An 18137-nucleotide genomic window follows, 5' to 3' on the forward strand; every position below is an offset into this window, starting at 1 on the left:
ACCATAAATGGAAAAATTTGTTTAAGTCAAGTTTCGTAACCAGACTATAAATCCTCTCCCTTATGTTGCAGCCATGGTCGAGAAAGGCCCTCTGCCCGCCTGAGCATTCGCCGGGATCGACCATTATCTGTCCACTTGAACCTGGGCCAGAAAGGGTGAGCGCCACATTTTCCTTCACGTAATGTATTGAAAGATGAGTTGTCTTATGTGAGATTTGCTAACGAGGTCTTTCTTCTTTTGGCGTCCTTCACAGTAACCGGAAAACGTCTTGGTAAGAGCGAGAACTCATTACTGTATTATCTGCTTTTGAAATACAACTCGGACTGGGTATGGCAGTGTCCCTTTTCATCAGTAATCTTCTTTCTATTGTATTTTTAACTATAGCCCAATAAAAGTAAATCAGTTTGAAGGGCACTTCATGAAGCTGCAGGCTGATTCCAACTACCTTCTGTCCAAGGAATACGAGGTACGACTCAGACTCAGGGATGCTTCAGCAGTTCTAGTCGCTACCAGAATTTCCCTCCCAACCTCTCCTGTGGAGTCACGGGCTGATTGGGCTCAGGAGTCAGGATGACATGCAGGATCCATTCTCTGTGGGATATCCCACCTAGTCTCAGAGGCCAGTCTGATCTCCAGAATAGCACAGCCAATGAAGTACTACTTGGATAAGATGTTAAGGAAGAATGAACAAACCTCAAATGTAAACCTAATTCTGTCAGTTATTTAACCTGGCATTTTGCTTGACTGGGAGACAAGGTGGTGTGGTGACAAGTGCCCAGGCTTTGAATTCGACTCCCAGCTTTACCACCTGTGTGACCTGGGGCAAGTGAGTTATCCGGTCTGAGCCTCATCTGTAAAACGGAGGTGAGGATGCCTCCTTTGAGGCTCTTGTGGGGATCAGAGCTACTGCATGTCCAATAGGAGGCATTCCATAAACAGTAGCTATTGTGACATATTCTTAGATCGTTATGTATCTCGAGGACTGTATGATTTGCCTTATTCTATTTCACATTCTCCCTTTGCAAACTTCTTTTTGACCTAATAGGATTTGAAAGACGTGGGTCGAAACCAATCATGTGACATTGCGCTCTTGCCAGAGAATAGAGGGAAAAATCGATACAACAATATATTGCCCTGTGAGTTTTGTGTTGAAATTTGTAATACTGTCTTCCCCCAGCCACTTCTTCTCTTTACCAGGAATAAAATGGGGCTGAAGAAATATGGTATAGTTGGATATGGAAGAGCAGAGGCTCTGAATGCCTTTTAAAAGGAATGTTATTGAGCTTCCCTCCCATGGGGTAACAATTCTGAATTCTGGTTAGGAGACGCCTCTCATGCTGTTGACATTTCCTCCTATGGTCCCACTGCTTCTCCCTAATAGCAAAGGCCAGTGTGGGTTTCCTTAAAGTCCCCTGTTAGCGATTGTTGTATATTTTTATTTTCCCGACCCGATCCGGTGAAGCAATGGAAGATGGTTGTTCTGGATTGTATTCATTCCAGCTGTGAAAGGGAGCTGACCTCTCCATTGGGCAAATGGTATCGTGTTATGAAGGAAAGCGCAGAGGGGGCCTCAGAGAGCTTTTGGCTTCTTTGTGTGTTTATGGGCCACCTGTGTGACCTGGGCAAGCCGGTTATCCTGTCTGAACCTCATCTGCAAAATGGAGATGAGAATATCTCCCTGTGGGGTGTTTTGGGGTGGGGGGGGGCAGTCAGAGCTAATGCACGTCAAATACCAAGCATTCCATCAACAATAGAAAAATCCTCCCAGGACCCATTGACAAATGTTTTTCAATCAACTTCCTTCCAGATGATGCCTCTCGAGTGAAGCTGTCGAATGTAGATGATGACCCATGCTCAGACTACATCAATGCCAGCTACATCCCTGTAAGTGAACCATAAAGCCATAGCGCCTGGGATAAAGCTTTAACAGGTGGTGACCCTGCAGACACCATTCCTCTCACATGCTCCCACTATTTCAGGTCTGAACACATACTGATTTTAGAAGACCATGTCTGATTGCCATAAAGCCCAGGGTGCACAATTCCGTCACCGCTAGGGCCCATTTTCACAATGGCTGTAGTGACACGGGATTATAAGGAGCCCAGGAGGCACAGCGAAAGGTGGTTTTTCTCTCTGCAGCCCTTAGCCAAGATTAGAGCTCCCTAAGGAAGCTCTACTCACTGCTCATGCTGCCTAGCGAGGGGGAGCTGATTCGACGTCATTTGTATTTTTGAAACCCAAAGACACAACTCAAAGGTTGTGTCAAACCTTTGGGCTCAGATTCTGGCTAGCATCCTGTCAGCCTCCTACAGCATGCTACAGTGGGAAAGCCTTTAAGCTCAGACAGCTCCAGCTTTGACTCCCCTCTCTGCCCCTTGCTGACTTGTGGGCAAGTTATGTCACCTCTTGGGGGCTCTATTTTCTTTTCCAAAACATGAGGATGATAATATTTACCTCAAATAGCCATTCATTCACTCAGTAAACCCTATCTGGTTAAGTAGTAACTAGACGGTCAGAGAAGTCTCAGCAGAGTCAGGGCATCAGGAAATGACAAGGTGACGCCATGGGAAACAGTCTAGAGAGATGTTGCCTTCTCCAGCACTAACACATATCCGTACCACGTGGGGTCTTGTTCAAATGCAGATTCTGATTCAGCGGGGCTGGGGAGGTCCCGGGATTCTGCCTTTCTCACAAGCTCCCAGGTCATCCCCTGCTTCGGGTCTGAGGACCTCTCTCTGAGGAGCAAGAGGCTAGGGTTGCTAGGGGAGCTTCTGGGAGGAGACCACCAGCTGGCAGGGCAGACAGGGCAGAAGACAAAGGATGGCTCAGCAGAGCAGGAATCATGCTGAGACGTGGAGGATAAAGAAGGACTGGCCAGATGAGACGCAGGGTTTGGGTGGGCAGGCGTGGGGGTGGCAGAGGTGACACAATGCAGGGGCCCTGAGGAGAGGCAAGGAGAGAAGGAACTTCAGCTCGAAGCTGCAAGTAATTCTGTCTTGCCAGAGTGCAGAATAAGTGGGCAAAAATATCCTAGCTCCCGGAGTTGTGGTTCAGATTAAACAAGATCTGTGGAAAGTCCTGACCCACGGCATGTTATATGGTAGATGCTCGATAACCTGTGGTTTCCCTTCCCTGAAGTTTCCCTTGTATCACATCTCTTACCAGCACTCTATTGTCAGTTACCCAAGATGACTAAAGCTCTTCTGCACTGAATAGGGGAAGAGCCTGAGGCAGTCAGTCCCTTACACACACACCATCAAGAGTCTACACACACACACACACACACACACACATACCATCGAGAGTGAAGCATTCTCTAGATTATTGCCCAAGTGCCCCATTGCCATTTAGAATAGACCCAGCCTAGTAAATGGGAAGTTGGCTCTTAACAATAGTTCAGTGTTCCAGCCTTTGTCCTTCCTGCTCCCAAGCCTTGACACTTGTGTTAGTATCTTTTTCTCAAGTCAGGGACCTGGCAAAGACCTGTATATCATCTCATCTACAGAGCTAACCCACTGTTTATCGTTTGGACGAGGCCCATTGTTTCTGACTCTCCATATTGTAAATTCATCACAGGGCAACAACTTCAGAAGAGAATACATTGCTACTCAGGGACCTCTTCCTGGCACCAAGGATGACTTCTGGAAAATGGCGTGGGAACAGAACGTTCACAACATCGTCATGGTGACCCAGTGTGTGGAGAAGGGCCGAGTGAGTAAACAGTCTTCCTGACTTCCGAACGTTGCTTAGTGCCACCACCAGAATGGAATCCTACCCCACCACCAAGAGTTAAACCCCACAAAAGCCAAGGAGGGATCATGTGAGAATATTGCTAGTGAATTAAGCCACTCAGTTATAAAAGGCTTACATGGGTGATGCCCACTTCTGATTCTGGGTCTGAAGTTTCAGTCAGAGGTGTTTCCAGTGGAAGACTGGGATCATCAGAAGTGCTCGTGACACAGAAAGCATAAGTGGCCCCTTGTCTGTTCCAGCCTTCAGTGTATACCTTGCCAGAGGCACCGGCTCTGTTCCTACTTGTAGGAGACAAGAAGCGGACTCTAGGCTGTGTCTGCAGACCTAAAGTGAAATAGTTCTCTGGACAAATCAAGCAAATCTCTTATACTGCACTTACAATCCTGTACTTCATATGGTTATTTGAAGGATTAAAAAAGAGATATATAAAATGCCCAGTATCTGTGGTCAATAAGTACATGGTCATAATTCTCTCTCCTGGCTTCCTACATGGAAATTGGAGCTCAGCTAAATGTCCTGACTTTTCAGAGACCCCATGGCACATGGCACTTGGTCCAGGTTAGGACAGCGATATCAAATATAAACAAACAGGGGCCAGGAAGACATGGCCTTCCTCTGCCCAGCTAAGAAAGAACCATTGGAACATACAGGTTATAAAGAGTGGAACTGAGATGCTAAGGACATCAACAAAAAGCACAGGCGCTTCAGCAGTGTGCCTGCAAGGGAGGGGACGCCCTTGCAGAAGGGCAGGGCTCTGCTCCCTGAACAGCGGGAGGCTGGCTGGGCGTGGGCCCTGAGCACGTCGATGCAGAGCCGATGGGCTAATGCTCCAGCAGCTGACCCTAGATTCCAGCTCGGGAAGACACTTCAAGAAGGCAACGTCCAGGTTCGTAGGGGAGTCACGTTTCCAGACTCACGTCTTTTTCCCTCTATCTTCCTTTAGGTGAAGTGTGACCATTACTGGCCAGCAGACCAAGATTCCCTCTACTACGGGGACCTCATCCTGCAGATGCTCTCAGAGTCTGTGCTGCCCGAGTGGACCATCCGGGAATTTAGGATATGCAGCGTATGTTTGGCTGTTTAACAGCACTAAACACCCCAGCTTGGAGAGATGCAGGATACCCATGACTCCCCCTTTGCTGCCTCCTCCCCTGTAGTTTCGGCTCCCGGGACCTGCTGCATGGTCACAGTGGTCAGACTTGAAGCTTTGCCTTGGCTCCTTCCCCTTATCATTCTCTCTGCTCTTACAGGAGGAACAGCTCGACACACACAGGCTCATCCGCCACTTTCACTACACAGTATGGCCAGACCACGGGGTCCCAGAGACCACCCAGTCCCTGATCCAGTTTGTGAGAACCGTCAGGGACTACATCAGCAGGAGCCCCGGCGCCGGGCCCACCGTGGTACACTGCAGGTACTGGACGACGAGGAGCCAATAACATGGGCGGCCTGGTGGGGGTCTGTCTGCGCCAGCCAGCCTGCCTGGGGATATTATCATGCTGTCTTCTCTCTTCTTCTTCACTTTCTCCACCTTCCGCCACTCTCTCACCCTCACTCTCCAACCCTCTCTGTCTCCCTCTTGCTCTTTTTGCTACTGTATAAAATGCAAAGTCCCTATGTGACTCCCCTTCCAAGTTCCCAGAAACCCCGCTCTCACGCTCTCCGAGAACCTGCATATTCTCGACTCTTGCCATTCTTACTCCTTGGAGTGGCCTAACCTCTCTCCTCCACCCATATAAACCCTAAGCCTCCTTCTGGATCCCTGCTCCAGACCTCCCTCCTGGTCCAGTAGTACTCGCCATCCGTAGCCACCAATTTTGCTCTTAAAATTTTGCTTCTTTCTTGACTTCTCTTTGCTTTAGACTGCATGTTCATAAAATCAGCCTAACAAGCAATCCCTCTCTCTTCCTCTCTGGGGAGCCTGGTGTTTAGCTAATTAGTGTTTGCAGCAACACTTTGATCGCCCTAGCCAAATGGCATTAAGAAATAAAGAGCAGAGAATTGCTCCAGTAAGAAAAATGTCAGATGCCCTCATTTTCTCCCAATCGGCCCGGCACCCTAGGAGCCCAGCTTTTCTATGTCATTGGAACCCTGATGCTTTTAATGGGAATGTGAGGCACTCAAGAGTGCTTCCTAAAGAATGGCCAGTGTTTCTGCCCGTACCACTGGAGAACAGTTCTCCTTTATCTTATAAATCTGTGCATCACAAATCCCTAGGCTAGACAGTCACCTCGGGAAGCAATTTAGCCACCCCTGGTGATGCTGAAGGTGTTCACACCCTAGGATCCAGCAGTTCTGCTTCTAGACCTCAACCCTAGAGAAATCCCCACACTCGTGCACAAGGAGGCTCACTGCAACACAGTCTTTCAAAGAGAATAGCTAAAAATGATCTCATTATTGGGGCACCTGGGTGGCTCCATCGGTTAAGCGTCCAACTCTTGGTTTCCTCTGGGGCCCCAGTCTCGGGGCATGAGATCGAGCCCTGCGTCGGCTCTGTGCTTAACTTGGAGCCTGCTTGAGATTCTCTCTCTCTCTCTCTCTCTGCCCCTCCCCTTGCTCCCTCTTTCTCTCTCTCAAATAAGTAAATCTTTAAAAAAAAAAAAAACGATCTCCTTGTCTATCAGTAGAGAACAGATCAGCAGGGGATGGATTGGCGGTGGTGTAGAAACTCTGAGGACAAGCTAAAAGAAAGTGGATCTGCACGTAACAACATGGATAAATCTCAAAACACTATATCGAGTAAAAAAAAAAAGTCAGCAAAAGGATATATAAAACATGTTACCATTTTAATAAATTGTTTATGGCTTTACATGTATGCAGGAAAAGTATACAACATGCATGGAAATGACACACACTAGGTGCAGAGCACCACTTATCCCTGGCAGGGTTGGGGAGGTGGAGGAAGGAAGGAGAAGGAGATGAAAAGCTGGGGCTTTTCTTTGAGAGAGCTCATTGAGAGAAAGAAGGATTCCTTTATTCTCCCATAACTTGGAAGGGAAAAGAAAGATGGTCCTGGAGTCTCGGGATGCAGTCCTGAAAGGCCAGTTTAATCAAAATCTTCCCTCGCTCTCTCTCCTAGTGCCGGTGTGGGTAGGACTGGAACCTTTATTGCGTTGGACCGAATCCTCCAGCAATTAGACTCCAAAGACTCTGTGGACATTTACGGAGCCGTGAATGACCTAAGACTTCACAGGGTTCACATGGTCCAAACTGAGGTAAGAGTTACAGGCTGAAGGACACCGGCCACCCTCCCTGCCTCTCTCCCCCCAAATGTCCCAGGCTTTCATCTGACGAGGGCAAATAACTATGACTCATTAGGAAGAGGAAGAGAACTGAATCTATATTTTGTTTTGTAGGACTTGTTATTTTAAAACAAATTTCAGTGACCTTAAGGTGCCTGGTGTACCCTTACCTCTAATGAGCTGGTTGCCCATCTTCTTTACGTGGGTAGGAAGCAAGATGGATTTTTTTTTTAAATCAATGCGTGGTCCATGGCGGAAGGGCCATGCCCATCCATTTGAAGATCACTTTAAGACAGGCTTGTGAGTGAGCACATTGCAGTCTCTTCTCTCCCCTAGCTCACCCTAGCTGCACACCCATCTCTGGAGACCCCAGGCAAGTACACACTGGTCCCAAAGGATTAATGCTTCATTTGTCCTGTCCTCTGACATTTGCAGGGCATTTTTAAACATGTTATTTCATTAAATTCATAAAAACCAAAGAAGAGAGTTATCATTTTCCATTTCCAGGCTACAAAACTGAGGTGCAGAGGCTAAAGGCCTTTGTACAGCTATGAAGTGGCCAAGCTGGGGCTTGAACCTGTTCGAGAGAATCCCAAGCCCTTAGCCCCACAGCCTCAGGGTCGGATCTGTGCCCCCACACAGGCCAAGCCTGTCACTCCCCCACATAGTTGCCTTACAAGACTCGGGTTCTCTTCCCCTTGTGTTTCCCAGGTAACTCTGCAAAGTCCTCTATGCATTTAAAAAAAAAAAAAATTCCCATGGTCAAAAAGGTGAAAAGCCCTACCCGCTGCCATATCCTCTTACTGTTACAGTATGCAGTAAAACTGGGGGCGGTGCTCTGCAAAACAGGGACATCCTGCAGCAAAGGCTCCCCGTGAGCTTTGCTGAACCCACTATTCCCCAAACCACTTCGACTGTTGGATTCTTTTCTTGTGCAGCCCATATTAATATCCTGCTGATCTCATATTCTCTAACACATTTGGAAAAATACTAGCATCATGCCTTCCTGTAGGCAGTTGCCACACCTAGGACCCTCTGTCACTGCCATTGTCCTGGGCTAGGAGTACTTTCAATATAACAATTACTACACTATACTTTTAATATTTTACTATGGAATTTTTTTAAATACATAGAACTAGGAAAAATAGTATAGTGAATTTCTGTGCACCTAAACTCCAGCTGCTACAATTACCAGTAATCTGTGTTCTTTTTCCATCTATATCCCACATATACTATTACCCTACCCCATGACCTTATTGGAAAATTTTAAAGCAAATCCTACTTATCAAACCATTTAATCCTTAAAAGCTGTTATGCAGAAATTTTACAGCTAAGGACTCTTTAAAGATTGTAACCAGAATACCATTATCACACGTAACAATTTTAACCATAATCCCTTAATATCATCTCACATCCAGGCAGTGTTTAGATATCCCTAATTATTTCAAGATTACTTTTTACACTTAGTTTCCATAGAATCCAAACAAAGTCCCCACCCTGCATTTCATCAAAGTCTCTTTCAAATCTATAATAACCCTCCCTTGTTTTCCAAGCTATTTATTTGTTAAAGACACCAGTTCATTTGTTCCATAGATTTTCCCACATCCTGGATTTGACTGCTTTTTCGTGGTGTTAATATATTCCTCTATTTCCTATGATTTTTGTCAGTAGGTCATTAGCTCTAGAGGTTCCATTAAACTCAGATTTCTTTTTACCACCACAATGCTGTACGGGTGGTGCTAAGTACTTCCTGTTGCATCACATCAGGAGGCACTTCCTATCTGTGTCTCTTTTACGCTGATGAAATTGACATTGACCATCCACTGTAACATTTCCCAGTAGGCTTTCCCTTAAACAGTTTCCCCAACTGTGGACCTGAAGACGGCTGTCTAGCTCTGTCATTTCATGAAGGGTTGCACTGTTATATCACATTGTATCATAATTTTTATCCTTCATCTTTCTCCAGAAGGCTGCCAGTTCCAAAAGAGTAGGAATTTGTTTTCCTTCTCTCAATCTGCAAAATTTTTTTTTACCTGTTAAATGAACGAACAAATATCCCATAATTATGTTGCTAAAAGGTCAGGATCGGTGTTTCATTTTTATTGTCATATTTATAAACTCAAATCATATTTAATTTGTAATTTGGGAAAGGGGAGATTATCACATCGTAAGTGGTCTTGAGGAATGTGTGTGCATGTGTGCACGTGTGTGTGTGTGTGTGTGTGTGTGTGATTGTCGGGGACTTCCTGGGTCATGTGTCACTTGCATCCATCTGCCCAGAGCTCTGGAGATGCACTGTGGCAAAGAGCAGGCACTCCTATTATAAATACCACTGGCAGTCTTCCGGGGCAGGGTATCACAGTGTGCCATAGCTCTTCCTCCTTCTTGGATAGAGCTCCTTCTTTCCACTGTTCTCTCCTCCTCCTCCTCCCAACCTCTGACGATTCTATGTTCTTGTTCCTCAGTTTGCCGTTTTAACGTTTGAGTTCCCCAAGGTTCTGCCCGCAAGGTGCTGCTCTTCCTTCTCTCAGCCTTCATTCTTTGTCATGTCCCATGGCTTGAAGAACCATGTACATGCTCCTGTTTCCCAAATCTCATTCTCCTTTTCCAGCAATGACCTAAGTACCTGCCTACCAAACAATTCCACCTGGAAGCCTTACAGTCATCTCAAACTCAAAAAAATTCAAAGCTGAACTCATTATCTGTCTTTAAGCAAATAATAACAATGAAAGCACCCCTCCCCTTCTTGCTCCTTCCAGTTTCAGGTAATGGGGTTGCCATCATCTTGCCCTCCGTCTGTTGGCCCGAGCTAGGATTCTGACTTCTCTTCCCATGGTTCCCACATTTAAGCAGTCATGGAGTCCTGTCCGTTGCACCGCCATCTTTCTCTTCCTTCTAGTCCTCCACCCAACCGCCACGGGCCTCGCTCAGCTGTTTGTCAGCCCTCACCGGGGCCTTCTGTGGGAACCTCTTAGTGTGTCCCCTGCCCCCAGCCTCTGCCCTAACAACTCTTTGTCCCACAGCCACCAACACAGTGCTTTTGCTGCCTGTGTCAGCTCCCTGCATAAAAACCTTGGCAAGCTCTCCATTGCGTTAAAATGAAGTTTAAACTCTCATCCTTGTTGGAAACAGGACTCTTCATAACCAGGCCCCCAACTTACTTCTCCAGTTTCATATCATAACATCTGCCGCCCATTGTTTTAGGGTCTGCCAAAATTAAGGAAAATTTCCCTCCCAAGGTCAAAATCAATTTTGATTCTTTTGATTATAATGAAATAAATATTATGGTAAGAGATGTTTTGTCTCTCCATTTCTTTTCCTCTTATCAAATGAAATCCCAGACAATATTCAGATATCATCTGTCCTGGTTTTTTTTGTTTTTTTTATTTTATTATGTTTTGTTAATCACCATACATAACATCATTAGTTTTTGATGTAGTGTTCCATGATTCATTGTTTGCGTATAACACCCAGTGCTCCATTCAATACGTGCCCTCTTTAATACCCATCACCAGGCTAACCCATCCCCCCACCCCTCTCCCCTCTAGAACCCTCAGTTTGTTTCTCAGAGCCCATCATCTCTCATGGTTCGTCTCCCCCTCCGATTCCCCCCCTTCATTTTTCCCTTCCTACTATCTTCTTTTTTTTTTTTTTAACATATAATGTATTATTTGTTTCAGAGGTACAGGTCTGTGATTCATCAGTCTTACACAATTCACAGCGTTCACCATAGCACATACCCTCCCCAATGTCCATCACCCAGCCACCCCATCCCTCCCACCCACCACCACTCCAGCAACCCTCAGTTTGTCCTGTTTTAACTCCTTGCCCACAGTGGGCTTCTTCTGGTCTTGGAAGCCCTGGCCCCAGCCCGGGTATGGCTTGCTTGGTGCTGGGAGTGAGTGCAGAGAGCTGTGATCCACCACTGAGCCAAAGGAAGCAAAGAAGGAAAGACATTCAGACCCTGTGTATTCCATTTCTGCATTCATGGGGATAGTCAACTTTAATTTTATTCCACCTTACTTGGGATATAAAGGGTCTTCACAGATTTTAATAAATATATCCAAGAACAAGGATTTCTAAACAAAGAGGCAGCAGACACGGGATTTTCAAACATGTCCCTCTTTCCTTTAGCCTGCCTTAGGGGAAATTTGCAGCCTGACTCCCAGGGAGACACTCAGATGAAGCAGTAAGGTGTTAAAGAACAAGAGTTGACAGTCACAGTCTGTTCATCTCTTCTGCTTCCCGCAGGAGGAAACAGTGGGATGTGGTAGGAATAAGCTTCTCAGTGCCCACTTGGGAGATTGTCCTTGGGGTTTCCCATGGCCCATGCACCCTACATGTTAGCTATGCTGGACTGCTTACAGTTTCCAGAATAGATGTGCATGTTCATGTTATTTACATCACTTGGAATGTCCCACTTCTTGGCTCAAATTTTTACCTTTCTCCCTAGATTGATACTTCTCTCCCCCAGAAGTGAACCTGATGATTTCTTCTTATGTATGAAGCTTTATATACAATTCTATCTTACATTTATCACCTTATATGTATTTGTTCACATATCTGCCCCTCTGCTAAACTGTGAACTCAAGGACCATGAAAATCTAGAAGTGTAATTCTATAAATACTATCTAGTACTACAACTTTCGGTGAAATTGAATGGAATTGAGGTTTCACAAGTCAGCGAGACAGAGCAAAAAATTATCTTTTATAACCCAAAATTCATATATTAGACTCTATTTTTCATTAAGAATAAAGTGGGAAGCACATTAACAGTCTGAAGGTTTTAGTAGTAATTATTTTCAAAAGGACATTCTACTGGGAGAAGAAGAATTTATATTTAAGGCCAGTCAAATTAATGAATATTAACTGGCTTCAAAGCCCATTGTGGATCATTGTTGAAGAATTTATTAATAAGGCATAGTGTAGATGTAATAGAATTCATTCATAGTTGAACTTTAATAAGGTCCCAAAGTAATTTAATATCCCAGTACAATTGCAAATATGAATCATGCTTGGGATGGAAGGAAACAGGAAATGTCTGTCTATAATTTGGTAGATTGTGTTCAAGATGGCAAAAAGAAACTGTCTATACTAACAACCATTTTCAGGACATTACCCTCCTTGAATTTTCAAGACCAAGGTGGCATAAAACACTCAGAAAAGTGTAGAATAGTTAATATTAAAGCAGGCTTCACTTATGATTGACTTATTTCTTTGAAATGTCCTAATCTAATGACTATACCGGACCTACATTATGAAGTCCCTTTGGTAGATGACCAGGCTAGCTTCCCATCAGGGGCAATGCCTAGTGTCAACCCATGAAAATAAATACTGGTCCACTTCTAAAGTTTGTTGGGGAGGGAAGATCTTATAGCTTCACTTTGTATCTCAAACCTTTAAAATACTTTAAGATAACACATTGATCACCTTAAACATGGGGTCCAGGAATGGTTTTCAATATCCATCTAATTGACAGCAACACAGAGTCTCATACCCTTTAGTGGTCAAAGGATGTTATCTCTAGAAGAGACCTCAGATGTTTTCTAGATCTTTCCCGAGAAACCTTGTGACTCAGTTTAGGCCAGCTGGAGGCAGACGAAGAGCCCAGTGTCTCTTGTGTGCTGTTGTGCTTCCTTCCCTGGGCTCTGAGCAGTTGCTATGTCACTAAGGGAGCCCAAGGCCAAGCAGTGAAGTTATGTGGACATTCTTTTCCTTACTAGACAGCTCTGTTGGTAGTAAGGAAGGAAGCCTTTGTCTAAACCTCTGTTGTCAAGTGAAGGTTTTTGTGTGTTTTTATGGTCACCAAAACATTGACTCTTCTATCTTTGTTTCTATTTCAAAAGTAGTTAGTTCCCAGAGAGTTGACAGAGGTGAGTCTGTTCTCACTATGTAACCCTCTGTAGTTCTCTGTCATCAGCCAACCTCTTTGAGATTCTTCTTTGTGCCAGTCTCAGATGCTGAGAGAACCAAGAGAGAAGACACTGACCTTGCCCTCAAAGAACTGACAGTCCAGTGGGATCTATTGTATATGCCTTCTTTTTTTCACTATCCTCCCAAAAGAAAGGGACCAAAGCAGCAGAGTATGCAGTGAAATGATTTTCTCATTCAATAATGCAATGAAATTAGGATTCATCTAAGAAAACTGGTATAATGAAAAGAACATGAATATGAACCCTAGGATCAAATGCTAGGGTCCCATTTCTTGGCTATGTAAGAAGTTACTTAACTTCTCTGAGTCTTCATTCCTATGGATGGTTATACCTACTTCATAAGATTGTCAAAATAATCAAATGAGATAATTTATGTAAAACGCATCGTACAGTGTTTGGTATTCAGTTGTCTATTTAATAAGTATTTGTGGAGGACCAACTATGTGCCAGACATAATTCTAGGTACTCATGGAATATACTCTACAAATATGCATGCACATAAAAAAGAATAAATAAACACCACCTCTCTCCTCATTACCATTACTCTCTTCTTAGTGCTAATAGAAACTACTCTTCTATGTACTAGAGACCGTTCATGAAATGATCAAGAAATTTACTAACCATATAGAATCCCACCACTCTTGAAGCTTTGTGAGAGTGTCTCCTCTTTCTTATGCTTAAGAATTTGCCTTCCTCTGACACGTTTTCTGCTTTTTCATAGTGTCAGTATGTATACCTACATCAGTGCGTAAGAGATGTCCTCAGAGCAAGGAAGTTACGGAGTGAGCAAGAAAACCCCCTGTTTCCAATCTACGAAAATGTGAATCCAGAGTATCACAGAGGTAGGAACTTACTTCACTGACTTATAAATTCATTTATCAAGATATGATGCATCTGGAAACCAATAATAACCTTAAGTTCTTCCCAAGTGCACCAGCCCTTTCTTCTTCCATCCAAAGGCCCTTAGAGATTGACAATGGTGAGGAGAGGCAGAGTGGGGAGGGAGCACCACAGCTGAGCACCGACTGCACATGGAAGCTCTTCCTATCTGGCTGGGGATGCCCTCTCTTCAGGATTCTGCGTAACATTTCTTTTCTAAGGCTCTTTGCTGGGGAAGATGCTTTGAACTCACAACTGGGGATTCAGATTGTAAAATCCCTTTGGAGAAGAATTTGGCCATATGTATCGAAGTCCTCCTTATGTCCTTGTCTTATCACCTAAGTACTGAAAAAGCTTTATTCGTGACGATTTTTATAGCTAAAAGTTTAAGTGAAAAAAAAACTCAAATGTTTAACAGTGGAGGACTAAGTACACCATGGTGTGTTCATTTAATAAAATACAATGCAGTCATTAAAAATGCTATTTTTGATGATTATATGACATGAATATTCTTATAAATATGTTGAGTTAAAAAAGAAGCCACCCCGGGGCTCAGTCAGTTAAGTGTCCAGCTCTTGGTTTTGGCTCAAGTCTTGATCCTGGGGGAGGAGATCGAGCCCTGCATCGGGCTCTATGCTCAGCACAGAGTCTGCTTGAGATTCTCTCTCCCTCTCCCTCTGCCCCTCCTGCTTGTACTCTCTCTCTTTCTCTCTCTAAAATAAATAAATCTTTAAAAAAAAATTCTCCCTCTCCCTCTGCCCCTCCCCCATCTCTCTCTCTCTCTCTCTAACAACAACAACAAAAAAGTAGAATGTAAAACAAACAGAAACAACACATGGCAGGTAAAAAGACTAGAAAGAAATAAACCACAATAGTAAAACAAAGTTCTTAGAGCAGTAAAATAATACATGATTTTTCTTCTGTTTTATGTACTACATTTTCTAGAAAAAGCATATAAAATTTTTTTAAACAAAAATTTTAGTAAAATGAATGTATAAACTTTCAAAGTCACTGCTTTGATCAGACAATAATTATTTGACAAGTAAAGGGTCTTCATGCCTTTTCCCACTCTAAACCATCATTTAGACCTAATTTATGACAAAGGCTAACTGCAAATTTGAAGTTACACTGTATTAGTTATCTATTACTGCCTAACAAATTACCCTAAAACTTAGCGGTTTAGCTCAGCATTTATTATCTCACAGTTTCTATAGATCAGGTATGTGGGAGGAGCATAGCTGGGTGGTGTTGGCCCAGGGTTACTCATGATGCTGTAGTCAAGATGTTGGCCAGGGCTGCAGTCATCTGAAGGCTTGACTGGGGCTGGAGGTCCACTTCAAGAAGGCACACTCACACGGCTGTTGGTTTAAGTCTCAGTTCCTTCCCACATGGACCATGTCCATCTATAAGTCAGATCATTCTCAAAACATTATTTCAGTTATTTTATCTCTATTTCTAACTGATCCTCGATTTTCTTTATTTCTCTGCACCTTCTGTATCTGCCTACCAAGCCAGTATGTTACATAATTAATAATCTGTGAAGCACATATACATGAGAGAGCTTCCATTTAAAGGGGTCTTTGTCAATTGATAATATTATAAATAATTACCCCCTAATGTATCTGTATAGTAGATTAAGGTTTTTGCATGTCACATTCTTCAAGAAGCTCCAGGATGGTGGGAGCTCTGGCGGATCTGGGAGGTTTCTTTGTCTTGTTATGACTTGCATGAGAGTCTTTTTTTTTTTTTTTTTTTTTTTTTTAGAGTCATCTTGGGTGCTCCTGAAAGAGCCATCTTTTATGGTTTGGTTAGCTTCAGGTGTCTAAAAGTTAGGATTCAGGTCCTAGCTCTGGAACTAACTAGCATTACCAAGCTGTGTAACCCTAAGTGAGTTACTCTGCCTCTCTGGGCCCGTGGGCGCATCCATATAATCAGAGAGGATGGACTAGAATTACTAGTCTCTTCCAATTCTAGTGATCTGTGGTTCTCAATGGAACGACACGGAACCCACAGCAATGGTCTCATCCTAAACCATATTGAACCTTAGTCATTTCTGCTAGTCATATCCATTTGTAATCTTCATAAATGGAACAAACAGCTATGAGACACCTGCTCCATCTCTAACCACAATGTCCTTCCTTTCAGACCCGGGCTATTCAAGGCATTGAGAATGTATCTGAAGATCTCTCGGATAAAAACTATTCACTGTGTGATTTAAAAACAAAACAAAACAAAAAAACTTGCTTCATCCCCTACAGAGGTGCCAACTATTTCTGTTGATACTATGTATAATTTATTAATCTGGAGAATTTTAAAGAATTTATGTAATTTAAAGGTAACAGATATTATTGTACATAGTTGTATTTTGTAGTTTCTTCTGTAAATATGTATTTTTTCATAATGTTTAATATTAAGCTTTATATAATACTATTTTTCCACACTGAAGTGTTCATGGATTGTTCTACATAAACTAATTCAACCTGTATGACAGGACTACTGGGAAAATGTAGATGGAAGGGGTTGCAGAGGCAATCCCATGGGCCATGGTTTTGACCTGCTTTGATACTCACTGGTCAGGGTAAAGGCAGGGCTGGAGAAAGCATGCAATAGAGCTGGCTTGCCTACATTGCTCTTCTAGGAACCTAGGGATCCAAAGGTGATCCAAATGCTATTTCGACCAACGTAAGAGTCAAAAAAGGATTGGGGGAAAGGGGTTAGGCAGCCCCAAAGCTGAAATAGGTGGTTATCCCTAAACTAGTTCATCTCTCCCCTTTCTCCTGCCAGAGGTTCAAGCCAAAGTGGTCAGTTCAGGGACCATGTAACTTGCAGAGAAGTCCAGGCTTCAGGGTTGAGAATTCTGATAGAGAACAATCCAAACAGAAGTGATGAATTTCTTATATCAAGAAGAATGCCCCCTGTACCCCTGAGTGGAAACAAAATTGACATGCAACGTGCCATCCAGAGTGACTAGAGATTATGTCACTGCAGTCACAGTGTGGGGGCATGCCTACCCATACTGGACTGAGTGTGTGGCTTGATGCACACACACTCATCTTTGTCTTATTTCTAGTGGGCTGCATTCCTGGAAAAGTCAAAATTATGTCACTCATCTTGGGTTTTCCCATTAAAAGAGGATTGTTGTGGCAGATTATATTTCTGATCAAAGGACTTGGTATTAACATCTTTACAGAAATGTCCACAAACATCAGATATAGTACATTTAAAAAAAAAAAAAACTAAACAAAACTCAGTCGTGCTTAATATAGAAATTCCCAAAAGACTTTTTTAGGAAATCACTGAGGTCAAAATATCAGTAGTCACCTGAAGGTGCATTTGACATAAAAGCCACCGAGTTTGTCTTCAGTATTTGTGCCTATTTTGACTATAACAAATTTCAGTGGGTTAGAAAGTGGGCATTGCCCTCCTCAAGCTCCAGTTCTGAGGGTCTTCCTGGGGACAATTTGAAAGTTAACTGTGTGAAATCTTCATGGCTCCTTGAGAAAGGAGCCAGGATGTTCGCCTTTTTCTCACTTACAAATCTCTCCACGATAAACCTAAGAATTAGAGATGGAAGTCATTGACCTTACAGCTTCAACTGCAGAAAGAATACATTTCTTTTTAAAGTATGTATTTTTGCTACATACGATAAATAAAGTCCCATAAGTAATATAATGGATGTAAATGAAAATCATTAAATATATCCAAAATAGTTATCTGTGGTTATGTAAATTTCCACACACACCAGAAACATTTCCAGGGCTACTTGAAGTTTATAAAAACAGGGGAAAACTTTCTAAGAATAAATGTGAAGAGTAATAAAAGGATTCCAAGTTTTCACAGTCTCATTGTGCTCAATGCCCTTGTGTAATAGCAGTGGTAGGTTCTGCTTCTGTTTCAGGGAACTAGGTGGATCTTCTAGAAATGAAAAGGAACAATATATACGTAAGGGTGGCAGATGTACCACCAGGAAGAAAACAGAGGTCAGAGATTTATGAGATGTGGCGTCTAGTAGGAATAACTTTCCCTGCATTGAAAAGAAAAAGCAAAGGAAAAACAACAGATTTTTTAAACTAACATTGCTTGGCACAAAGCACATTACCACATGGAAAGAGAAATTTGTTTTTGGCCTTTCATTCATTCAGTAAAGTTTTACTAATTGCCTGTAACCGGCTAGGCACTGTCTTAGAAACAACATGTTTCTACTCAATAAAGAAAATGCATCACGATAATAAAGGGAAGATTGTTGTTACTATTGCCAATTAAGCTTGAAAGAGAGCCTCGGGGAGCCAGTGAAAGAAGCAAGCAGCCCAGGGTGGTGGCCGCCTTCCGC

The 18137-nt window shown here is 43.2% G+C and overlaps 1 protein-coding gene across 1 annotated transcript in view; it reads left to right on the forward strand.

The window, feature by feature from the left end:
* PTPRB (protein tyrosine phosphatase receptor type B) overlaps nucleotides 1-17836 on the forward strand; it is a 110479-nt gene extending 92643 nt beyond the window's left edge. Inside the window, 11 exon segments of the mRNA XM_035729139.1 lie at nucleotides 72-155; nucleotides 254-271; nucleotides 385-466; nucleotides 1046-1136; nucleotides 1808-1884; nucleotides 3577-3711; nucleotides 4697-4819; nucleotides 5004-5167; nucleotides 6833-6968; nucleotides 13650-13770; nucleotides 15953-17836. Of these exon segments, the coding sequence (XP_035585032.1) occupies nucleotides 72-155; nucleotides 254-271; nucleotides 385-466; nucleotides 1046-1136; nucleotides 1808-1884; nucleotides 3577-3711; nucleotides 4697-4819; nucleotides 5004-5167; nucleotides 6833-6968; nucleotides 13650-13770; nucleotides 15953-15975 (1054 nt within the window). The 3' untranslated portion in view covers nucleotides 15976-17836.
* The last annotated feature ends 301 nt before the right edge of the window (nucleotides 17837-18137 follow it).

The sequence above is a fragment of the Zalophus californianus genome, chromosome 9, assembly GCF_009762305.2.
Source record: "Zalophus californianus isolate mZalCal1 chromosome 9, mZalCal1.pri.v2, whole genome shotgun sequence".
NCBI lineage: Eukaryota > Metazoa > Chordata > Mammalia > Carnivora > Otariidae > Zalophus > Zalophus californianus.